We start from the raw sequence: 26,252 nt of genomic DNA, 5'->3' as shown, positions 1-26,252 counted from the left end.
TGATGCTCACAGATTGGTTCTTTCTTGGCCACAAAGTTTGCATTCCATGGTGAAATATTTGTAGGATCGGATCTTGAATTCCTTTGCAAAGAGTTTTCAGTAATAATAAAAAAATCTGTAATTAAAGCTTACTTGTTCTGAAAACCAAGTTTCAGAAATGGACAGTTTGTTCCCATATAAAGCAACAAATTGCACTTTGCGGCTGCCACTGAGTTGCCAATACCTTAGATTCTGTCTTGTACTTATCATATGAAGTGTCCTTCTGGGGACTTGTATGTATGACAACCTTTTTAAAGATCTGTTGAAACTATTCTTTGAATTTGATTTGACAAAAGGGACCTTTGACCCATGATTTAGATTTCCCTCTGAAATCCAGTCTGAGGAATCCAAATGGAAACAGAGGTTATACCAGGCTTCCCAGCCTCCACAAGTTCAGTAGATCCCTCTCCCCCCACAAACATCCTGCTTTTCAAACATTTTGTCTGTTAAACTAAATATCTTAAAATTTATCTTCTCATTCTGGTTATGAAAAAAACAAAAACAAAAACAAAAAGATCAGAAAAGAATACCTCAAAAAACTGTTAAACATACTAGTTTAGTGAGACACTGAATATTTCAATTTATCTATGTGGCTTATGTGAGAAAATATACTGCTTTATTAGGTTTCGTGAGATGCTGACTCCACTGAGAACCTGCATTGTACCTTTTTGGAATTCCATGTTTTGGAACCTCAGTTTGAATCCTCTGGGGTTGAAGTCACTAGGAAACTCAACAGATTATAAGCACCGACCTCCAATTTATTAACTCATTTACTTTGTACTCTTATGGCCACTGGTCAAATATGAGTTAAATCAGTGTTCTCCACTGCACCCCCCAAAAAAAGAAAAAAGAAAAAAAAATCAGTGTTTAAATTTCTGGCCTTTGGGAACTTGGGATCTAAATTTACATTCATATCATCTAGCCTGTTAAGTTTAGGCTAACAAAAGAGCAAATGGCAAAATTACTGCAGATATCAAGTATTTCATCAAATAAAGTCAAATCTTTGCTTAGTAGGTGGTAGTTACAAGACCTTTCACATGCAGCCTAAGACTGGATAAGAACCCCTGACACCCACCCAGTTTATCACGGAACACTTTGAGATGAAATGACATGTTACAGGTTTGGCTTTGAATATGGGTAGAGGAAGAGTTTGGGGGCATGACTGAAGTCTCTTGAATTTAGAAAATGATTAATGGAAGGGATAGTCATGTAACTGTTTTTGGGGTCCGATAAAGACTTGCGATTTTTTAGCTTAATTCATGTATTGGTGGTGTTGCCTTTTACAACTAAGGAGTAAGATAAGTTTCTCTCCCTTCCCCTCTCCCCTTTCCCCTCAACCCTCCCTTCTTTCTCCCACCTTCCCCCAGAGGAGTTTAGCATATCTGTAGCCCAGGGTATTATAAAGTTGGAGAAAAATTTGGATTAACATGCTACAAACTTCCAGCCAGTTGGGACAATCAGGAATGACTCTCGTGTGTTATCTCCATTAGTTTGCAGGAAAGTTGTTTGAATGTAAGGAGGACTGTGGGGATAGCTGAATTATCCACAGTATGGATATTAATGCATTTAAAAACTTCACAAGTCTAAGCATATTTAACTTTAAAATAAACTTTTTATATTAATAAGATTCTTATTTCTTCATTCTTACCTTCATTCTTGAGGCTTAACTCCTTAATAAACAACTGTGTTTGGGAGAGGGAAAGGTGGGCCTACGCAGGGGATTAATCCTGCAGATCCAAGTAGAATAGGGTCCTCAGAAATTTCCTGTCCATTTAGTAAAATCTTGCTTGCCTTTCAGAGCCAATTAAAAGCTCAGGTCCTTCAAGAAACTCTCCCTCTATTCTCTCCAAACTCCTATTTTCCTGCAGTTGATGAAGCTTGGTGTTTTGTCCTTCCTAATGCTTTGTGGACATCAGTGCTTACAGTGCTTATGTGGTTCTGTCTTTGGTTTCAGGTCCCACTGATACTTACTGAGCAGCCCCATATTGTGTTGGGCCTCTTCACTTCTGTTTCTCATGTAATTAAGCCCTGATTACAACCTAAATATTGATACTAAAGCAGGAATCAGCATCACTTCAGTTTCTAGATAAAGAAAGTCAGTCTCAAATGGGAAATTGATTCAAGGTCACAAAGTGGCGGAGCTAGAAGGGAAAGCTAGTCTGTCTGACTTCAAAGCCAGCTTGCTTTCTCATGCATAGCACAGCACAGAGAACACATTTCAATAGAAAGAAAGCAATTTGACACTTGACATTGTGGTGTTTATTATTTTCTTCTGACATGTGGATGTTGCTCACCATTAAAAACAACAACAAAAAAGAGATTCTAACTAGGCCCAGACCTGAATGCCTGGTTCATGGCATAAAGTATTCCCCAGTCTAATGAGATTGCAGGGGTCTGGGGCAGTCCTCCTTCATGAGAAATAGTGGAAGCGTTACCCAGAGGTAGTTAATAGATCTGGCAGCATGCTACCTCAGGTGATAGAATTCACCCAGAGCAAATTCATCACACTTCCTTGATTTAATGGACATGTGCCTGCTGAGAGAACCAAGCACCTGGGCTGGTCGGTGTTTGTGGTCCTATCACTTACCTTTTGCTGCCATCTCGTGGTGCTTATTGTGCCATTGCAGTCCTACTATTCCCTTATCGTCAATGGCCTGAGCGTTGGTTAATTACTATTGAGCTTTTACAAATACGATAACATTTGTATAGCGCTTTGTAAAGGGCAAAGCACTATACGGATGTTAACTATTATTAGGACTAATTATTATATGACCTAGTACTTAATCTGCAGAATAGCCTACAATAAGCTAGGGAATTGAAGATTCATCTCTGGTTAATTTTAGAAAAATATATCATGTCTCAGTTGATATAGCAACACACATATCAGAATTGCATAGCTTTTAAGTCTCAGAATTTTTTTGCTGGCGATATTTTAATACACTTGGATAAGAGATTCAAATAAATAATGACATAATGGGACATAACCTTTTAAAACTCAAATTCTCTTTATCATTTGTCAGTATTCTTATAGAAGGTTTATATTAGCAATTCCCAAACCTCAAATTGTTTACCTAATATAATTCATTTCATCTGTTCAAGACACCAACACGTAACTCCTTTTTGTTTTCAGTGGACAGAAAGGTGTGAAAGCTATCTCAGTCCAGGTTATTCTTGGTTTAGGACAGGCAGAACAGTGAAGCTAGAATGAGGTAAATGTGTAGAAATGCTAAACTAAGCACCTGGGAGAATCTTTAAGACTAAGGACAGAAAAATAAACACATTAAAATGTAGACGATTTGGAAATCAGAAGGAGACATCAGGGATAAAGTGTTAGGATTACACTTGGTACAGGCTGGAACAAATTAGACAAAGTAGAAGGAAACAGATCAGAAGGTCAATAGATGCATACAGTCTAACATAGTTATATTGACACCCGTTTGTATCTAGTTAGATTATACATTCATATAGCAGTCAGCTAACAACCATTGTAGCAATGAATAGAATCGTTAGTGAATGATCACCTTGCCCAAGAATAAGTCTGCTGTGATCATTTCTAGGTAAATGTGAACTAGTAACTGGGATGTCTTTTTCTAGACCTTTGTACCCATGTGTCTTCGGATGGTAAAAGAGGAGCTTCAGTCCAGGGGTAGAGATTTTTTTTGTGCCTAGAATAGCCAGAAATGTATGACTTAGACACCTGCCTATTTATTGAAAAAGATGAGCCCCAGTAGTCAAGTTAGCTTTGAGAAGAATCTTTTTTCCTTACAAACCTGATGCCCCCCTCTCTTAGTTTGGCGAAAAAATAGAAATTCAGTTTTCTTGATTGAATCTTGGGTAATATATTCAGAGAGTTTTACTAGTCATAAATTTTTCTTCCAACTGAACGTGAGAATTCTTTTTTTGTTTGTTTGTTTTTTTCCCTCCGCTATAGATCTTATCTCCACTTTAGACTTTCTTGAAACTGCATTTGGTCAGTTCTTCAGCATTCAGTAAATACTGACAATGTCCATCCATGTCCAGCAGTATACCAGGTGCCACAAATACTACAGTGAGGAAAAACAGAAAAGGTACCTATCTACCCATCCTCATGGAGCTTGCAGGCTAGTGAAGGATGTGGACAGTAGTCAAACAGTCTCCCAAGAAATCCTCATCAGAGTTCATCATTAACATTACCTAAAGGAAAACAAAATTGAAGTAAATTAGTACCTGGTGCTATGGGAAAAATACTAAAGGGGTTCCCTGCTGGGCCAGGGAAGGTGTCCCTGAGGAAGTAAGTAACATTTGAAATCCTAAGCATAGGTAGCAGTTAAATAGTCAAAGAGGGAGCAAAAGTTAAATTTTTCAAAGTATTAATCACATTTGTTTAGTCTTTGGACTAATTTCAAGTTTTTATGTGCATCAATATAGAAAAATGGCCAAAAAACCTTTCCTGTAGAGTCTAAATGAAAATGAAGACTTAAATCCATTCTAATCAAGAGCAGCCTTTCCTCTTTCAGAAATGTGATGTGTCTCAAAAGCATGCCGTGTTCAGATGTTAGATGCTGATTTAACCAGTTGAAATAGGCATTGTGCTAGTTGAGCTTGCTGTTAAATTCCTGTAAGCTAGCACAACAGTTCTGCCTGACTAATGATGGATTATTACTGCAATAGCTTCTTCACATAGGATTTTCTAATGCCAAGTTATTCTGCAAGAGAACCTAAAAAACCATGCTTGAGGCACATTGCCTTCTCATAGGCATTCCATCATGGCATCACGCAGGGCACCCGGAGGGGTCTGAGGTTTGGTAGTTGGAACAGAAAGCTGGAAACCAAAAAACCCCCGTCCCTGTGCTCTGCTGGAAACTCTCTGCTTGACCTTAAGCAAGTCCTGTAGCCTCTCCATCCTTTCGGGTATCTCGTATCAGATATGGAAGTTCCATTTGCACAGAGGTGTTGAGGGAAGTAACTAACATGTTCAAGAAATGATGTGAAAGTCTTGACACCAGCCAAGGAGGTAGATACTGTATAAGAGCAAAATGCCATAACATACAGGCGTTGAAATATGTTACTGGAGAAATGCCCCTGGAATGCCTTCTTAAGCAGCATATATCATGAGGAGAGGCAAGCCAAACAAGAGTGAGGATGTTTTCTGAAAAAAATCAGCATTTTTCAAAAAAGTGAAAAATTACCCCCAAGCTGCATTATCTTATTATACTAACTAGAAGTTTTCTGGGAGAACAATTCTTTTCTTTAAATGGATATGTATTCTTTCAGGAGAATGGGAGCACAAAGCCCAAGATTCCAATTGAATTGTCACGTGGGGTAACTTTTGACAAGCCTGTCATTTGTCCATTTTCTCTTCTGACCCAGTGGTACTTGGAGGGATCAGCGGGGAGAAGAGGATTAATGTCATTGTGCACCAACAAATACACAGTTGCTTTGAGAAAGAAATTCCACTTGTTGAAGTTGACTAGGAAACATGAGGCACTTAGCAGTACCTCGTAACCATGCCTTGCATTCATCCCCCCTGTTATTAGTCAGATGTCCTCAGCTCATATCCTGAAATTTAGCCTTTTCTCTCCTTAGGCAGTGAATCATAGTGCACTCAACATGGTTAGGGGTAGGGGGCCAGTGGAGAGAGGACCAGGCATTTCTCTAAGTGCAGAGCTAGAGCTGGTTTGATTGCTCTGTATGCCTCCTTATGTTTTCACTATTTCATGTATTTGTTTTCTCCATTGGGTACACAGCATTAGCAAGGGCCACGGACACCTGTCTTGTTACTAAGTTTTCCTTTCGTAGGGAAGGTGGGTATACTCGTAGGGGGTTGGTGGGGTAGTCCTATACACCAGACAGCAGAATTAGAATCCAGCCATCTCACTTCCGGTTGTAGAGCCCTGTTAACTCCCATGTTAAGTGAAGAAGGATGGCATGGGTTTCTCGTGGTTTTCACTCCTCTTCTTTTTTGGCCTCCAAGCACGGGCTGTATATTGGGAGTTGGACTTGTCCTGTCCCTTATGAGCCACAGCAGCCAAATGGAGTCGCGGGTTCACGTCGCAGCCTCACTTCGGAAGCTCTCTGCGTACCTAGATGACAGTGGGAGCCAAAGCAGGACGTTTCAGGAGGTAGGAGACGAAGGTTGCGGTCGTCTTCCCTCTGCTGTCTTTTGTTTTCCCGTTGCTGCTTATTTTCTACTTCTCATATCTTGGTAACTCTGAAATTAAATTCTGCCTCAATTTCAACAGGGCTAAGGAGGAAATCTGAGTGGCAGACAACCTATATTAGATCCTAAGGTTTTCAAATGGTACAGCTGTTTAAATCAACTTAGACTTAAATGTGGCATGTAAGATAAGAGCCTTCAGTGACTACAAAAACCAAACTCAGCGTCACTAGAAGGCAGTTTCTAGGAAGAGCTGCCATTTCTAGAGGAAGGTTAAATGGAGATTTTTTTTTTTAGAATTATGCTCAAGCCAAATATAACTTTAAGAAACAGCCAGGAATAAGCTTAAGAAACTGCGGATCAAAAAGGCATTTGATTTTTTTTTTAATGTCAGCTAGCATGAAAAATTATTGAGAAAATTCCCTTTACCACACTTAATGAAAAGATTTTTCTGTGATGGCGCCGAAAAAAGATGCAGAATTGCAGTTCTCGTGGCCCAGCCTGTGTATTGACGGTGCTGAGCGGGTCATCTGAGGCATGTGTCTCTGCTGCCCCCAGGTGAAACCCCGTCGCCTGTGCTTTTTGGGAGAAGCCTGGGCCGGCCTCTTGGCCTGGCCAGATTCCGCCTCTCATTAGAGCAGATCCTGTTTCCCCCCCTGGCCTGCCCACGAGCTATTGATGAGCACATAATGGCTGCTGTGTTTCCCTGCTCGGCTCCTCTGCTGTCTGCAATAGGACTTGTTGAATCAGTAAATTTCTTTGGGGCACAGAGGGTTGAAGTTTTGTTCTAAGACATGCACCACATTTCCATTTTGAAAGCAGTGCAGAGTGCAGTTTGAAAGTACATATTTTTTTTTTGAAGCCAAAGGAGAAAATGTTGCAGTGGAGAACAGTTTGATTAATAAATGAATGTAAGGTTTTTATAATTGATGCATCTGTCTGCCTTGATGTTTTGATTTAAAAGGCCTTGAGCAAGCAGTTTTGCTTTGTTTTTCTCCCCTTGGATTTTTGTTCTCCAACTTCTACCTTGAAACCGTTTCTTTTTTTCATGCCATATCAACCAGAGTTAGGAGGTGAAAATTTCTACTTTGTCTTAACAGCATCTTCGTAAGAGAGGGATTCATCGTGAAAATGCAGGGTACCAGGGAGAGATGATTAACCTTGATTTCTTAAAAAAAAAAAAAAAAAAAAAAAGAAGCTGGGAGCAAATAGATTGAGAGACTTGCCCAAAGTTTCTCAGCCAGCCAGTAGTCAACTTGGGGTCAACACCTGAGTGTTCTGTTTCTACTCCCAATATTTTTTTTAATTCATAATTTGTTCATTTATTCATTTATTTTTCATTTGCTTATTAAAATCACACCAGTGCTGTGAAGTAAGTAGTAGTATTTCTATTGTACACAATTTATGTGACTCTAAAACTGACATTCCTCATCCATTATGCTCCACTTCTACTAGGGAATCTTAAAGTAGCAGTGTTTCAGTGCTTAGAATTTCCTCTCCTGTTTGGCCTTGGATCGGAGCACATGACCATTAGTAGCATCTACTAGTGAGGAAAATCTGCTTCTGCAGTGTATGGATGCTGTTTTCTGACATGAGGTGATGAGAGAACTCATTGATTTGGAGTCTAAAGACCCGGGCTTGAATCTCGCCTCTGTCACTTGCTAGCTATGTGTCATTCAGACTCAAAGTTTCTACCCATAAACTTGGCAGAATGACACCCATCTCATAATATTGTTCTGAAATGTAATGTAAGTTAGGCTGCAGAGCAATGGCCGGTCTGTGACAGGTATATTTGAATCCAGTCCTTATCCTAGGGATAAGTTTGTCAAAATATTTATGTCAACTAAATCATGTTCTTTTATTTTCCCACATGAAGAGACATTCTTCTGCGGTTTTTTTTCCCAGGTTCTTGCCTATACCCTGAGCTGTGTGTGTACATCAGCATTCAGTGCCGGGATCATCGAGGCTGCGGAGGCTGAAGATATTATGAACAAGCTTCGACTATTAGTGGAGAACAACCAGCAGGTCAGAATGTGTGCCCTAGTTCTCTCTCTGTGGGTCTCAGCTTGCTGCAAAGTCCTGATTTTGGTTTACTCTGAATGAGACTATAGCGAGAGATTTTTTGTGCCCAGAACTGAGGAACATCTAACTCTTCTCTCACAGGGATGGTCAGTGGCCACAGACATCTTTTTCTCTCTTTATCCCCTATAGATTTTTTTTTCTTTGGTCTGAATACAAAAAGTCTTTTCTCTCTCTCCAACTATTGCTCCGTATTTATAAAATCTTAAAACACATGGCCAGGGAATGTAAGAGTCATGTAGAGCTAGAGACAAAAATTTGTAAAGATAAGAATACGTAGAGTAATCTGATAAAGTAAAACCTCAGCAAATTCAAGGCAGAGACTCTTGGCTCATGACTGAATATATAGGAGAATTTAGATACCTGCTGATTAAATGAAATACCCTTACAATGTTCCCTCTGAAATATTAGTCAGCCTTAAAAAGGAAGGAAATTCTGACATATGCTATGACACAGATAACCTCGAGGACATTATGCTAAGTGAATTAGGCCCATCACAAAAAGGCAAATTCGGTATGATTCTTCTTATATGAGGTGTTTAGAATAGTCAAAAGCATAGAGAAAGAAAGTAGAATGGTGGTTGCCAGGAGGTGGGGAAGCGGGAATGTGGAGTTATTGTTCAGTGGGTACAGAGTTTCAGTTTTGCAAGATGAAAAGATGCAGATGGTAGTGATGGTTGCACAATATAAATGTACTTCTTACCACTAAACTGTGCATTTAAAAATGGTTAAGATGGTAAATTTTATGATATGTGTATTTTACCACAATTTTTAAAAACTGAAAAAAAAATGTTCCCTCTGATTACACATGCTCTGAATTTCACCATTTATATTTTGTTTGCTTGGTCATTTTTTTCCCTTCAATTTCTCCAAAGTCTTAATACTGGCCATAGTGAGTTATTGCAGGATTCAGTTCAGGTTTTAAGCTTATGTTGTATTGTATTGTTACTATTTTATGGTTATATGTCTGCTCACTTACATTCAGAGTAGATTTTGCAAACACCAGAATGTACAAGTTTGCATGTGCTCATCACAGGGCATTTGTTTGGGAGTTGACTGGGCTTGTGTGATTTAACTTGGTATTTTCACCCTAACCCCTTGTTGGAATTTGGATTTTTTTCCCAAGTCACTCAATAGTGCAGTATTCTTTACCTAAAATAAACCACTCACTGAAGCTGAATTCCTTGCAATTAGACTGAAGTTTCTGTTGCAAACTAAAGTCTAAATTTTAAAAATCTGCAAATCTCTGACTTGCAGGCGGCTGTTGGAAAGGGAGTCCCTAGAGTGCTGATGTTGCTGTGTATGAATATTCCTGACCGGGGCCAGTCTTCTTGTTTCTTACCTCTTGTTTTTATATATTTCTAATAGACTTCAGGTTTTGCCCTGGCGTTAGGAAACATCGTTCATGGTTTGTCTGTGTGTGGACATGGAAAAGCTGAAGACTTGGGCAACAGACTGCTCCCTGCTTGGATCAGAATTGTCCTAGCCCAGGTAGAAGACACCTCCTGCATGTTATTTTATGCTTTTATAAAGGAGAAAGCACTATTTTATTGGACCATTTATAGGTGCTGCTAAGATATATATAGCTTAACTATAAAAGAGTAGGCAATTTCAAATGAAAGAGACACATGTACTTTTAACGCCTTATCAATGATACATACTGTTAACCATTAGAGTTTTCTTTTTTTAAACTAGATATTTTGTCAGTGTTTTAATTGTAAAACAACACCATGGTTTTGAAAAGTAAAAAACAACGAGAAGCCACCTATGATCTCACAACTGGAACCTGTTACTTTATTCAAAGTCCTCTGCCTTTGGTTCAGTGACACAGGTTGCATTGACCCTACAAATTTAGTACCATTTTGACCATTTGTTTCTCTGTGATACAGTTTTTATAGAATCCAAACCCAAGGACTGTTTCCCTCTTGACATACTCTGATTCTTTGTTTTCAGGGCTCTCCCACAATGCTTTGTTTGGCAGCTCTTCATGGCATGGTGGCATTGGTAGGCTCTGAAGGGGAGATAATGCAGGTAAAAAAAAGGGGGGTTGGGGTGGAGGAAGAAACCTAAATGTGTACATAGTCACAACCAGAAGAGATACCCAGGATTTCAGTACGCTAAGGAAATGATTACACTGGACTTTCTCCCGCCTTTATGTATGGAAAATTGCTCTGGCCAAGCATTCTTTCTATAGAGATTTGTTCCTTATTTTATTTGGTTTGTAGGAAATTAAACCTAGTCAACTTACATACTTTTCACAAAGTTCTCTGCCTGAGAGAAGTGATTAGGTCATAAATTTCAGACATCATTCATAAGAAACTCCATTTTGCATCTGTAATGTTTAAGTTTATATCATGTAATTAGGCTTCCACTTTAAAATGTTTTCCACAGTGGACATATATTTGTGTAAACTTACAAATAATTCTAAGGAGTTCCTTTGTTCATACAGTGAAGGTTTGTTAAGTGACTGCTACTTGCCGCACTGAACTGGTGCTAGGAAGTCAGTGATTAAATAAAACATGGGTCCTGCCCTCAGGGAGCTCAAAGCTTTTGTTTTTGAAATGTAAGGACATAGTGATAAAGTATTCCAATGCTTAGATGATGATAGCTCATACACTGGGACATCATTATTTACTTTTTGTGGGGATGTGGGGCGGGTATTTCTCCTTTTCCCTTCAGCTGAAATCAGAAGCCATCCAGTCCTCTCATTTTCAAGGCAGACTTAACGAAGTCATCCGAACTTTAACTCAGGTGAGAAGACGAATTTAAAATCCTTCAGTAAGAAAACAGATACTCCCCTTTGTTGTCTTTTTCCTCTTTTATGGTACAAACTGTTAGAGTTAGAAAATGGGAAGATCTCTGGTTATTCATGGTCAGTTCAAGGGGCATTTGAGAAAGGTTTATGGCCTTGCATTCGCTGACCAACATGCACTCTTCTGGAGAAAAAAGAAAATTGGCATTTTTGAGTTAATTTAAGTTGGCAGTGGTTTCCCTTAAAAATTAGAACCTGATCCTGCTAAGAACATCAGGCCCTCAGGACAAGGCAGAATGGAAGACAATCAAAGGGCAGGGTAGATACCTAAGTAGAATGGTCAAGAGGCAGTAGTTCAGATGTCACTGGATAAAGTATTTGGGTACATCCTTGTCAGCGCTATCCTTGCTAAGAAACAAATATGTTCATCTGCTGAGAATTTTATATTTTAAGATTTTTATTTAAAAAAATTAGGATGTTCATTTCATAAACTTTGAAAGTACAGAATGAAAGAAGCTGAAAAAATATCACTAATGGTCCTCCCAGCCTGAAGCAGCAGCTGCTGATATTTGGTCATATTTCTTTTTAAAGTATTCTTATTTTCTTTGCATAGTTGTATTCTTACCGTATATAGAACTTTGTATCCTAAGCTTTTCACTTGGCATACTTGTTTCCATTCTTACAAAATATAGCTGGTTATAATACCCACCACTTAAAGAAGTTGTAGTAATTCATGCCTTTAAAAGCCAATGTAAATCTCTGACCAGAAGAAACTCTCTTTTGCATATATGAATATAAATATTCTCAAAGAATTCCACTGAAACTTAAGCTGTTGTAACTTGGGGGAAAATCTGTAAACGATAAAACAGTAATAGAGCATTATTTAAAGAAGAGAACAAAATAGTATCTCCTTCCACTTTTAAAGTTACTTTAGTCTTAAGCGACTGTCACCTCTTTTTACTTTTTGAGTTTTCTTTTCCCATTTTTTGAAAATTCATTTAGACCAGTCTGACTCAGTGAAACCACTAGTACCTATCATGACTGATAGATTTGATTCATTCATTCATTTATTCATTCAGCAACTGTTGATCACTTCTGTGTCCCACGTTTAGTATACTAAACAGGTGCTAGTCCATCTTGTCGTAGAACTTCTCATTACCAGCCAACTATCACCTCATAAAAGATTAGTGACCTTCTCTGAGTGGCCTTTTCTTGAATGGAATTTGGATCTTGCCCCATCATTGAACTGTTACATTTCCTCCACAGGTCATCAGTGTGTCTGGGGTGATTGGTCTTCAGTCAAATGCAGTCTGGCTTCTAGGACATCTTCACCTGTCTACACTGTCCTCAAATCAAAGTAGAACCTCGGGTAAGGCTGGAGTCATAGAACACTGGAGCTGGAAGGAGGGATTGCTGTTGTGGGGCCATGTGCTTTGTTAAGAGCATTCATTTTCACAGCCACCCTCAGCAGTGGGTATTGCTGTCCTCGTTTTACATCAGAGGAACATGGGCTGTGGAGAGGTCTCCTGACTTGCCCAGGGTCACATGGAAGTAAGTGGCAGATGTGAGGCTGGAACTCAGATCCGTCAGCTGCCAAAACCCACGCTCTCTTCACTCTTCCTTTGCCTTCCTTAGAGATCAGTTTAGACACTGAGTCTCACCCCATATTTTCCAAATGAAGAACCCAAGGTTCAAAAGGATTACTTGACATACAAGTTTAGTGAGAAATCCAGAAACTAGGTATCCAATCCTGGAAGCTTGGAACAGAGTTCTTTTTATTTTATGAGATGTAATCATAGTTTGTATAATATTCATATTTCATTAAAAGACTCTTCATACGAGGCTGGAGTTCTTCTGGCCCTTGCTTTTAAGAAAGTAATGGGGTAAGAACTTTTAAAGATGTACAGCTCTTCGGCCTTGGAATTAAAATCATAGGTCTTAACACAACAAGGCTTTTTCTATTTCCAGCTTTTTAACAAAAGCAATAAAAATGTTTGCAATTCTCACGTGCTTAATTTATATTTGTACTTGGAGATTTTCTGGGGAAGGCATCACTGTAATGCACTGGGACCTATGTCTGCTCCTTGCTCTTTACTGAATTTTGACTACTGGCTCTCTTGGACTCAGGCCAGAGAGGTTTAGGTACCAAAGATGCATCATTAAAACCTAGTTTCACATGTCCCCTGACAGACCACGTTACTGTGAACATGGGCTAGTGTAATCACTGTCTCCCTCACTTTCAGTCACCCTTTAGCTACGGAAACAGGACATTGTTCCACAGCGTTCCCAACGTCGTGAACTCTAGACAACTGGAAGCTGTCATATTAAAATTGGAAAAAGGAAAAAACACTTAGTCATATTAGAAACCCTCAGTAATGCTATTTTTGAAGGGCAGCACTCTCACAATGTCCTGGAAAAATGACATGTTTATGTCAGGCTTTTGCTTTTTTGACAAAGGCTTTTAATTGTTATGGGGAAGCTGGTCTGGCCCACATGGACTCAAGTCAGATTGTAGTGAATCATCCTACACCCAGGTTCTTTGGAGCCAAATGACTGTGTGTCTGGAAAAGTACAGCTACTTGTTTCTGATGGAATTTTCCAACTAAGCCATTTATCGTAGTAAAAACCATCTCATGAAACAATTATGGGGTACTGGGAGGAAAAGAATCTAGGGAACGCCCAGGACTCAACTAGCATAAATGTCACTGCTCCACTGTTCCAGCTCAGCAGACATAGCTGGTTATGTTCACGTGCTGGTCACATAGAGGTCCCTGCCTTCTGAAGTAAGAGACAGGCTGCTGTTAACACTGTTTGACATATTTCCATGGTTCATATATCTGATTCAGGATGCCCTGAGAGCCCATAGAATGGTGGTCTCCGCCTAGAAGCCCAGCAGACTCCTTGCTGACTCTGAGGAGGTCATTGAATAGAGGCTTATTGAATTGCCAAAGTGGAAAAAAAAATTTTAACCACTTCAGTAAAATTTTCATCCTCTGTGGTTTTTCAGCCTCCTCTAGATTTACCACCATTTTGGGTTTGCTTGCATAGCCTAAGTGATTATTTCAAGGCCAGTCAATTAATCTAATAGAATTAGTTGCAACCACAGAGTATTGTTCTGAGATTAATGGCATAAACATCTCCGCTTTGTCTCTAGGTTGATGTGGCAGCATGAGATCATTATCTTTCCTTCATTAGTCCCGCCAAGTTCACTGGTTAATTTGATCATTTTCTGTCTCCACAGTTCCGACTGACTACAGCTATTTGCCTGAAAGCAGCTTTATTAGAGCAGCCATTGGCTTCTTCATTACAGGAGGGAAAAAAGGCAAGTGAGCACATTTCTTGAATTCTATCATTCTTTCTACCTGTTAAGTTTATGTGCCCTAAGCTTGCTTCTGTAGAATAAAGCAGCAGAAATCTGAAGGAGTGAATAGTTTCTCCTGCTAGAGCATCTTTGCACCAGAGATGACATGGAGACCAACTACAATAAGTGGTACATAAACATACACACTGTGTAGTCTCTCGGAATCACATGGGGAGCATGTGACACCTTGGTCTTCCTTGGCCCTTTCGAGAGTGTGAGCACACATTACTTTCCTCATCAGTTTCAAGTGAGTGTGTGAGTGTGACCTGGAAAGAGAACACACACCTGGATGCAGTTGGTGTTCCAGGACCAGACTTGAAAGTAGGTCTTCTCCCTGAACCTTGTGTGATCACTGTGTTGTTGTGGTCACTGGCTCTAGTTCTTAATTTCAGCTTGTGTTCTTTTTCTCTGCAACATTTGTCCTTTTGTGATTCTTTGTTGCGGCCACCGCATTAGAGCACAAGCAACCTGAAGACCGAGATTGAGTGCCTTCTGTTTGTAACTGGAGCCAAAGTAATGCCACATAAGTTATTAAATAGATGCTCTTTAATGATACACACCTACCATTTCATGCTCTGAGGGAAAAACTGATCCAAACTGAACATGTCCTGGCTTAGGAACCCAGTTTAATGTAATATTTTTTTATTGTTGTCTGCTAGTTTCATTCTTCCTTGGGCTGGTTATGTCAGTCTGGGCAAAACCAGTGCCTGTATTACAAGACCATCCCAATTTTAGGGGAAAAAATATTTTTAAACAAATCAAGACATTAGAGGAAGCAAGTTTGATTAATGAAGGTCATAGAAGAACAAAATCTTACCATTGGAAGGGACATTAAAGGTCATGTCTGTTGTCTGATTTCCCACTAGGTACATTAATCCTTGGAGCTTCCAGATTATAAACTACTTTCATAGTTTAGAGATGAATTCCCTTAGTTTCTGGAGTTCTAGAAATTGTGCTATTATCCTAGGGTCATGAGTTAGTATAATTTGCTTTTGCACATCCTCAGTAAAAATTGGTACAAGGTTATGTCATTGTGGTACAAGATATGTTTATATATGAACATGTCATATGTTACACATAATATGGAGTTAATTGTCTATATTGCCATAAATTAAGTCTGCTTGAAGTAGATTCCATAATGGAAATGTCTTCATTAGTAAGAAATTGAAGTTTTACTAGAGGAACATCTAAAATTTCCATGGCTAGAATAATTCTAGGAATAAATATTTTTGCTCTTTTTTTTTGTTAACTTGCTCACTGATACGTTAAAAAGATTTTAAATGATACTGTGAGATATTTCCATGAGAAATAAAATTAAAATTCTTAAGACCAAATTAAAGATAGACTTCTTCTTTTCTAGTGAATAAAATGTCCTTTTGGCTCCTTAGATCCATATTTCTTGGCAGAAATTAATTTTCTCTGAATCTTGCAAGAAATTCTTGGTTAAATGTAACATTTTTATGATTACGCAGTCATGGCACAACAGGAAATATTCTGCTCTAAAACTGAAAAATCAGGTGGAATTGACATCAGAAACATGTGTACACTCCTACTGAAATCTGTTTTAAAACAAATAAATGAAGTATTTAAGAATGCCATAGAACCAATCAGATTTTTGGCATTTTCAGGTTGTGGGAGAGGGCTGCCTTCTTGTCAGGTTTGCAGACTAGATTCAGAGAAAAATCTATTCAGCCTTACACATTACTAATGATGACCCCAGAGGAGTGGGGGCCGTGGGAGGCTGACCTCCGCCTCGGAAGCCCATTTACAAAAACAAAACCAGACCCTGCTCTATGGGTTTAAATGGGATGGCCAAATGCGGAGGTGTGCATGCAAACGAGTGTTTTCTTCTTCAATATGCCCAGCTCATTTGAATTTTAATAACTCCCTTCTGAAGCAGCTTTTGAGTTTAAATGTCTGGATGTCACTCACTAGAGCCCAGAGGGGCTGCTGATAGGAAGGATGACAACTTTGGTGAGCTCTTTTGAGGAAGAAATGGCTTGAGAGAATAAAGATCATGCAGAAGAGAAAAACTTGAGGGATGGCATGGCTTCCTTGCCTCTCTGTGCAATTTAATAACTCGTGAGAGGAAGAAAAATGTGATGAGTTATCCCTGATCCACACTTATGTCAGGATGAGATTGGACATCATGATCTCTGTTCTAGCCAATCAGATTTGACATAGTGAATATAATAATCTGCTTTCTAATATTTAGGGCTTTTCTTGTTTAGATACTCACTTTAATACTCATAGAGCATACCAGATGTTCATAGTATCCATGCCTTCATACAAGCCTACATTTAAAAACCACACCAAATAGATGAAATTCCATCTAGTTTTGTAAGACTTCAGTTAATAGCTTTGAATATAACTTTTTTTTTGCCATACCCTATAAGATTTTCTTTTCTTCCCTAATAACCCTGGCCTTCCTTTAGCAGATCTCTTATTCCTTAACCTTTGTCATCATCATAATCTGTTCCTATGGATATTTTTTGGCTGTGCTAAGCTTAAAATTTGCTTATAGTCTGATTTCTCTTATCGTGGAATTATTTTTTCCTCTTAAGGGCCTCTAAATTTTGACTTTTAGTATTCTTTTCTATTCAAATAATCATTTATTTTTGATGATAACATTAGATATTTCTACCTAATAATTCAGGATTATTTTTCTTATTGTGTTGCTGGGGAATGTGACTTTCTAAGCTTTCATTTTTCTATTAGGCTTTAAAGTTTACAATAAGAAGTATTACTTGAGGAAAGTATATTTAAATCCTTATAATAAAGTCATTATGAATGGCATTTCTTTCTTGATATGAATTCATTGGTCAGTGATTTGAGTGTATAAGTATTGGGTTTATGCATAAACCATACATCGGTATATTCTCAAGTGATCACGTCTGGACTCTTAGCATGAGATATAATTGTTGATGAGTCTGGCCAAAAGAGCAGAATTGGGCAGGGCATGTATATCTCAGTGGTAGAGTGCATGCTTAGCATGCTCTAGGTCCTGGGTTCAATCCCTAGCAGCTCTGTTAAAAAACAACAACAACAACAAAAAAAAGCAGAATTAGTGAACTCCGAGTGTACAATAAATGATATGAGAAAGCTGTCCTATTTTTCTGATGAAATTTTGGAGTTGGTTGCCAAAAGAGTGTTTCAGTATTTTAATTTAGTCATAGTTTACCTCTACAATTCTTTAAAAAAATATTACTGGAAGCAAGTACATTTGTATAACACTAAGTTCAAAAATGGTATAAAGAAGAAGAAAAAGAACCCCTGATAATCTCACCACCTGGATAGAGAGAGCCTCAATACATATTGTAGTATATGACCTAGATGTGTGTGTTATTGAGTCATAAAATGTGTATCATTTTATTGTCTGTATTTTTTAAATTTAACAAGTTTCCATGTAAGTGGACATAATCACCACTCATCTCCCGCAGAAGGAGGGTTGCGGAAGTATGAAAAGAATTCTTGCATCACTTTCTGAACAGTTGTTAATAGGATATGTTTGGGAAGGACTTGATTTCTATTTTTTGTTGTAAAAACCATGAAAATATCTGAAAGGGAAAAGTCACCAATTATCCCGTGACTTTCTAACAACTATTATCATTTTTGAATTTTACTCTTTAATTTGTTGACTTTATGCACACACAATTTTCACATATCCCAGTATACCTATACTTTGCATTTTTTAACTTAATATTATAAACATTTCCCTATATTTCATGTATCTCCATAATTATTATTTTTAAGTGATCAACTGTAGAATATTCTATCGGGTTGATGAATCATAATTAACCATTTCCCTATTGGTCATTTAAAAACTTTCCATTATAGAGAACATCTTTATGCACGTAGCTTTCTGTCTTCTTCACATAGCTTTCCTTAGGCTAAATTCTCAGCAGTTCATTAGTGGGCAAGAGTCTGAGGATTTGATGACTATAGGGATGGCATGGCCTTGTTGATCTTCAGAAGAATTGTACCAGATTTAGCTACCTCAGTCCTGTATGAAAATGCGAAGCAGTGTATCAGAGAGGTTAAAAGCCTGGGAGCCAGACCGCCGGAGTTCATATCCCACCTACTCCACTTGCTGGCTGTGTCACTTCAGGCAAGCTGCTTAAGTCTCTAAGCCTCAATTGATTCTGTAAAGTGGAGAAAATAATTGAATCTTCTTTCTAGAGTTTTTGTAAGGATTATGAGTTTATGAGTCACTTTATGTAACAGTGCTTAGAAAACAAAGAATAAACCCTTTCTAGGTATCATATTACAAAGCAAACCGTCATATAGATAAACAAATGACTACAATAAAAACCAGGCAAAAAATGACTACTATAAAATGATACCTTAAGTCTGCTTTAATTTGCATTCATTGCCAGAAGCAATGAAGATTGTTGTATGCATTTACAATTTGAGATGTGGTTTCTTTAAAAATCTTTTAAACTTTTTATTTTAAAATAATTTAAAACTGGTTGGGGGGTATATAGCTCAGTGGTAGAATGCATGCTTGTCATGTGCGAGGTTCTGGGTTCAATCTCCCCTACCTCCATTAAAATAAACAAACAAACAAACAAACCTAATTACCCCTCCCAAATCAAAAGCAAAAAAATTAAAGGTTTAAATTTTTTTAATAAAATTTTAAAAATAAAATAATTTAAAACTTACAAAAAAGTGAAAACAGCCAGAGACCTTTTATATTTCTTTCACCTAGAGACCCTATTCAGGTTTCATTTGACAGTCCAGATGGTGTCTTTAGCAGAACAAGAATTTAATCCAGAATGTCACAGTGCACTTACTTGTCATCTCTTCAATCCCCTTCAGTCTGGAACGTTGCCTCAGTAGTTCTTAGGCAAGAATATGACAGGTGTGGAGCCCTGCTCTTCTCGCTATGTCCCGTCAGGAGGTCCCTGGTGTCTACCTTCCTCCACCGGTGATGTTACTTTTGATCATTGGATAAGGTGGTATCTTCCAGGTTTCTCCTCTGTAAAGTTTCTTCTTTCCCTTTATCATCAAGAAATATTTTGTGTGGAGATGTTTTGAAACTTTACAAATATCCCATTTTCATCCTATTTTCACTCATTAGTTTTGGTATCCATTAACGTTTTCTTGCCTGAATTAATTATTACTACGATGATTGCCAAAAGGTGATTCTTAAAGTTCCATTATTCCATTTACGTTTTTCAGTAGTCATTTTCCTATAAGGAAAAGCTGCCTCCTCCCTCTCTTTCTTGCTTCCTTCCTTCCTTCCCTTCTTTCCTTTCTCCTTCCTTTCCTGTTCTTTCTTTCTTTCATTCTTTCTTTTAATATGGATTACTAAACTCCTATTGTATTTAATTATTTATTATTCATTATTTTGATTCTCAAATTGTTCCAGGTTAGATCAGTAAGAGCCTCTTTAAGTTGACTCTTGAGTCCTTTTGTGACATGACCTCATCATTCTTTGAGTACTTCCTTTTCTTTGTGGGACACAGAGTTGTTCTAGGTTCATCTTGTATTATCCTCAGCCCTATAATAGCCAGGTAACTCAAGTTTCTTTTGGTGGAGAATGATATTAAAAGCCAAGATCTGGGTACAAATCATTTCATTGCTACTGGGGCAATCACTGCTCCCAGGCCCTTTCAGTGGACTTTAGGAAATCCTCTCTCTCTCTCTCTCTCTCTCTCATATGTCTATATTTATCACTGTATCTACCTATATACATTGAAAACCATGAGTTCACACCAGTATCTCCAGTTCAGCATCACAGGGTTCACTCTGCATTTCCCTCTTCATATTTGTAACTTTCTTCTCTGACTAAAAAACCTGGCTCCCAGTATTCTCAATATATTTGCCACAGCCCTGCTAAAGCTACCTTTCTCTCTCTCAGGCCCTGATTTCTGTTGGGCTTGGCAGCCTTCCTGGTGCTAAGGGGCTCAGGGATGTTTTTGTTTCTGATAATGCTGAATGTTATTGAAGTACTTGGTCTTAAGACAGAACATTCTACCAACTCTTAGTATCTGACTGATGTATCAGAATCAGCAACTATTTTCGACAGCTATCTTGATTGTAGAGTGGTTTCTGGCAAGGTGCGAAGCATCTCTTAGTCCCCACAAATATGCCATGCTGTCATTATCTGTACCTGTGTTTTCTAAGGACTTTGTCTAGAAAAATCCTACTCATCCTTTCCATCTTCTTTTGTTTTGTTTTTGTTTTTTTGGTCTTTCCATATTGTTTTAAACATCCTTTCCTCAGTGGGGGATGAGGGAGGATTCCCTGATGTTTCTTGATTAGTACAAATTTTTTTTGAGAGAAATTATTTAAAATCTGTTATGGTAATGCGCTTGTCCATATCTACTTACAGTGGCAGCAATTGTTGCTTTTATATATTTTAAGGCTATATTTTATTTTTTATTTATTCTATTTTATTTTATTTTTTATTTATTTATTTTTCCCCCTAACAGGAGCACTGTGGATTAAACCCAGGACCTTGTACACAGCAAGCATACGCTGTACCACTGAGCTATACCCCTACCGCCCAGATTCTTATGTGATATTTTCCTTTATGTTTTTCATAGTACTTTACATATGTGTAATTATATGCTTAATTATTTCTGATTCTTTGTTTAAAGTCTATCTTCCACTTGGACTGTAATTTCCTCACGGGCAGGAAGAACAGCTGTATTTTATCCTAAATGCTTAGTACAGAGTACTTGGCACATACAGTTTTCAAATATTTGTTGATCTACTGCTTTAATCATATATATATAACATACATCTATGATATTGCTTCTAAACGACGTGAAAGATGAAGAAGGTAAAGATATATCCACACTGCACAAGCGACATGCTGGTGATGGGGAATAGACACGCCAGCGGCTGCTAGCCGTCTTGTTACCAGACTTTACCTATAGGGGTTACACATGTGCATTGTGGCGTTGATCCTCCGTGTAGCCAAAGTATGTGTGATAATGGGTCCTGTTGTAATGCATTATGTTGGGATATGCATGCCATTTATATCAGGGTTCTTTGAGGCTGTCAACTGGATGAGGGATTTAAAGCAACTTTGTATCTGGATTTTTAAAACATCTGGATCCTTTTAACAAGTATGGTTAGGCCTTCTCAGTTCCAAATCCATTGTCTATAAAGCATTCCTGTATTTCTTTTTATCTAGGGCACTTGTTTGAAAACTGGGATAAATTCTTGGTTGCGGTGTATAATTCTTTTTATACATTGTTTGATTTAATTTGCTAATATTTTGTTGAAGACTTTTACATCTATGTTCATAAGAGATATTGGTCTGTAGTTTTCTTACATCTCTGACTGGTTTTGGTATTAGGGTAATGCTGTCCTCATGGAATGAGTTAGGAAGTATTCCTTCTGCTTTTATCTTCTTAAAGATATTGAAGAGAATTGGTATAATTTCTTCCTTAAATGTTGGGTAGAATTCACAAGCGAACCCATCTTGGCCTGTTGCTTTCTGTTTTGGAAGGTTATTAATTATTGATTCAGTTTTAAAATAGATGTAGGTCTATTCTATTTCTTCTTGTGTGAGTTTTGGCAGATTGTGTCTTTCAAAGAATTGGTCCATTTCCTCTTGGTTATCAGAGTTGTGGGCACTGGAGTTGTCCACACAGAGGCTCCAGCATTTTATCAAGTACAGCTGAGGTTTTCCTACCCCATCACTGTTCCTGCAGCATTTTCTACTCATGAGCCTCTGCTCTGGTAAGCCACAACTCCCTGTATTCATCTCTCTGTCTCTCCAGACTTGGGGGCAGCAGTTTGGCCTGTGTTCTTCTCAGTCTGTTCAGCTTTTTACATGTTAGGGCAGAGTGGCCACTTCCAAGCTCCTTACGTGCAAAACTGGAAACCAAAATTCTCTTTTTTTTCAACTTTTTTAATTATAAAAAACATATAACATAAAATTTACCATCTTAACCATTTTAAAGTATACAGGTCAGTAGTGTTAACTACATTCACACCGTTGTGAAACCAATCTCTGGAACTTTTTTATCTCACAAAACTGAAACTCTGTACCCATTAAACAATACCTACCCATTCTCCCTTCCCTGACCCCTGGTAACCACCATTCTGCTTTCCATTTCTACTGACTACTTTAGATGCCAGAGATAAAGAGAATCATACAATATTGGTCTTATTGTGACTGGCTTATTTCACTTATCGTAGTGTCCTGAAGATTAAGGACATGTTGTAGCATATGACAGGATTTCTTCTCTTTCTAAAAGTTGAATACTATTTCATTGTATGTATATATTACATTCTGTTTATCCATTTATCTTTTGATGGACATTTGGGTTGCTTCCACTTCTTGGCTATTTTGAATAGTGCTGCTATGAACAGGGGCATACAATACCTCTTCAAAACCCTGCTTTCAATTCTTTTGGAAGTGGGATGGCTGGGTCATAAGGTAGGTCTGTTTTTAATTTTTTGAGAAGCCATCATACTGTTTTCCATAGTGGTTCTACCACTTTATAATCCCACGAGGATTCCAATTTCTCCACATTGTCATCAACACTTCTTGTTTATTTTCTTCTTTTTCTTTTCTTTCTTTTTTTCTTTAATAGTAGCTATCCTAAAAAATGTGAGGTGATATCTTATTGTGATTTTGATTTTGATTTCTCTCATGATTAGTAATGTTGAGTATCTTTCCATATCTTTGTTGGCCATTTGTGTATCATCTTTGGAAAAATGTCTGTTCAAACTATTTGCCCATGTTTATATGTTTCTTCTTTTCCTTATGCTTCTCCTTTCTTTAGCTGTTTTACCTTTTGTTGACTCTGCTTCTGGTTCTGCTTCCCCCTGTTTTTCAACTTGTACTAAATTTTCTACTTATCTTGCTTTCTCTGCATGTGCTGTTACTTTTTCCTGTACTCCATTTTGTAGCTGTTCTTCCTGTTGCTGACTCTGCCCCCGGCTTCTGCTTCGCCACTTGTCAGTATCTGCTTATTCTGCTACTTTCCCCACCTCTGCTTCTCCTTTTTTCCTGTGCTTCTCCTTTCCACAGCTGTTTTTCCTATTGCTGACTCTACCCCCAGCTTCTGCTTCCCCACTTTTCAGTATCTGCTTATTCTGCTGTTTTTCCCGCCTCTGCTTCTCCTTTTTTCCTGTGCTTGTCCTTTCCACAGCTGTTTTTCCTGTTGCTGACTCTACCCCCAGCTTCTGCTTCCCCACTTTTCAGTATCTGCTTATTCTGCTGTTTTTCCCACCTCTGCTTCTCCTTTTTTCCTGTGCTTCTCCTTTCCACAGCTGTTTTTCCTGTTGCTGACTCTACCCCCAGCTTCTGCTTCCCCACTTTTCAGTATCTGCTTATTCTGCTACTTTCCCCACCTCCGCTTCTCCTTTTTTCCTGTGCTTCTCCTTTCCACAGCTGTTCTTCCTGTTGTTGACTCTGTCCCCGGCTTCTGCTTCCCCACTTGTCAGTATCTGCTTATGCTGCTACTTTTCCCACCTCTGCTTCTCCTTTTTTCCTGTGCTTCTCCTTTCCACAGCTGTTTTTCCTATTGCTGACTCTACCCCCGGCTTCTGCTTCCCCACTTTTCGGGATTTGCTGATTCTACTGCTTTTTCTGCCTGTGCTTCTCCTTTTTCCTGCGCTGTTCCTTTTTCTGTGCTTCTCCTTTCCGCAGCTGTTTTTCGTATTGCTGACTCTGCCCTCAATTCTGCTTCCCCGCTTGTCAGTATCTGCTTATTCTGCTGCTTTTCCCACCTCTGCTTCTCCTTTTCTCCTGTGCTTCTCCTTTTTCCTGCACTGCTCCTTTTTCTGTGCTTCTCCTTTCTGCAGCTGTTCTTCCTTTTCCTGACTCTGCCCCCATCTCTGCTTTCCCGTCTCAGTGTCTGCAGATTCTGCTGCTTTTTGTGACTCTGCTTCTTCTTTTTCCCTCTGCTTCTCCTTTTTCCCTCTGCTTCTCTTTTTTCTGTTCTGCTCCTTTATCCTGTGCTGCTCCTTTTTTGGTACTTCTCCTTTCTGCAGCTGTTTTTCCTATTGCTGACTCTGCTCTCACTTCTGCTTCACCACTTTTCAGTATCTGCTGATTCTGCTGCTTTTTGTGCCTCACTTCTCCTTTTTTCCTGGGCTTCTCCATTCTCCTGCACTTCTCCTTTTTCAGTGCTTCTCCTTTCTGTGGCAGTTTTTCCTTTTGGTGATTCTGCCTCCGTCTCTGCTTTCCCCTGTCTCAGTGTCCACAGATTCTGTTGCTCTTTGTGCTTCTGTCTTTCTGTGCTTCTCCTTTTCCAGGCTTCTCCTTTCTGCAGCTGTTTTTCCTTTGGTTGACTCTGCCCCCATCTCTGCTTTCCCCAGTTTCAGTGTCTGCTGATTCTACTGATTTATCTGCTGATTCCACCCCTGCATTTCCTTTTCCTGCTGATGCTTTTCCCTTTGCTCACTCTGCTTCTCTTTCTGCTAATGCTGGTTTCTGCTAATGCTGATTTCCCTTCTGCTACTTATGTGGCTCCTCCTGCCACTTTTAATTCTCCTTCTTGGTCGTCTACTTTTATATACATCATTTCTGACCTCCTTGTAACTTCCCTTCTACATGACCCTCAGTGACTACTCTAACCTTGGCTTTGCTTTATGGCTCCACTCAGAACTGCTATCATGTCTCATTTTTTCAAGTTTAAATTACCTCCCACCTGGAAAAAAGTTAAAAGTATATATTACGAAAGTCATGTACTGTGGCATAGATACCTGGTTAACCTGTGGGTTAGCTGTTACCTCAGGTGCTCTCCTGCGGAGCAGTCAGCCATGGCACAAGCTGAGGAGAAGGAGCAGCAGGGAATCACATGGGACAGAACATGGCCATTTAGAGGCACAGGGACTGACAATGACCCAGAGTTTTCTGAAGGAAATGTACCTGAGTGGCACTAATTGTCTCTTCTTCTGGATTGAGGAATGAGTGAGCGACAAGGCAGTAACGTAGAGTAGGTTACTCTTTTTAGGAAGTTAGATGAAAAGCCACAAGGGAGCATGGAAGATTGTTACATAGCAATGTAGAATATTCCTGTCCAGGTAAGAGGGGAAGACCGGAAACAAACAAGAGAGAGAAGAACAGAGGGAGCCAAGTTTTGTAGCAAATGCAGTTGACTTTAAAAGCACAAAATTGAAAGACTGGACACAATTGAAGGTGTGTTACCAAATCCTTTGAAACTAGAAGAAAGGAGGGAAAGTTGGCATTTTCCACTTTCATGATGCTGTTGATGCGTTTTATTATTTTTTTCCTTTCTGTTGCAGGTCCTGAATCTCTGCCTCCTTCCCTTCTCAAAGTCGTGATGAAACCCATAGCAACTGTTGGAGAAAGCTACCAGTATCCTCCTGTGAACTGGGCCTCACTCCTCTCTCCACTTATGAGGCTAAACTTTGGTAAATATTAAGTGTTTTTAGGTCTTCAGACTCTGCTTTCAGGATATGGCGTAAATAGAACCTTAGATTGTGTATCACAGTTGCTAGTGACTGGAGGGACCTCTGGGATCTTGAAGTTTGTCTTCTTGGATAGGACAGCTGGTTACTTTCACTGAGTCACTTTCTAAATAGCTGAGGGTGAGGAGGAGGAGGTCTGAAGACCCAGACCAGATGCACTCATCAAAACAATACTTGATTGAGATGCGCATGTTGCTAGGTGTATGGTTTGATGGTTATTAAACTGCATGACCAGAATCCTAAGTTTCAAGGAAGTACCCTTTGGGATGCTGTTTGCTTTCTATTGCTGCTATAACAAATTACCACAGACTTAGTAGCTTGAAACAACTCAAATGTATTATCTTAAAGTTCTGTGGGTCAGAAGTCCAACATGCTTCTCACTGAGTTAAGATTGAGATATTAGCAGAATAGTATTCCTTCCTAGATGCCTAGGAGAGTGCTGTGGTCTGAGTGCATTTCCTCCAAATTTGTATGTTGAAG

The 26,252-nt window shown here is 38.8% G+C and overlaps 1 protein-coding gene across 8 annotated transcripts in view; it reads left to right on the top strand.

The window, feature by feature from the left end:
• Positions 1 to 26,252, top strand: part of FOCAD (focadhesin) — a 234,736-nt gene that overhangs the window by 191,692 nt on the left and 16,792 nt on the right. For all 8 annotated transcript variants that reach the window (XM_031449632.2, XM_064490168.1, XM_031449629.2 and 5 more), the window contains 8 exons: positions 5,993 to 6,140; positions 8,081 to 8,200; positions 9,622 to 9,744; positions 10,207 to 10,284; positions 10,933 to 11,004; positions 12,272 to 12,374; positions 14,247 to 14,327; positions 25,587 to 25,715. In XM_031449632.2, coding sequence (XP_031305492.2) covers positions 5,993 to 6,140; positions 8,081 to 8,200; positions 9,622 to 9,744; positions 10,207 to 10,284; positions 10,933 to 11,004; positions 12,272 to 12,374; positions 14,247 to 14,327; positions 25,587 to 25,715 — 854 coding nt within the window. The remainder of the gene's footprint in view (positions 1 to 5,992; positions 6,141 to 8,080; positions 8,201 to 9,621; positions 9,745 to 10,206; positions 10,285 to 10,932; positions 11,005 to 12,271; positions 12,375 to 14,246; positions 14,328 to 25,586; positions 25,716 to 26,252) is intronic.

Source organism: Camelus dromedarius, chromosome 10, assembly GCF_036321535.1.
Source record: "Camelus dromedarius isolate mCamDro1 chromosome 10, mCamDro1.pat, whole genome shotgun sequence".
Taxonomy (NCBI): domain Eukaryota; kingdom Metazoa; phylum Chordata; class Mammalia; order Artiodactyla; family Camelidae; genus Camelus; species Camelus dromedarius.
The sequence above is the reverse complement of the archived record's forward strand: the minus strand, read 5'-3'. Positions and strand labels throughout refer to the sequence as shown.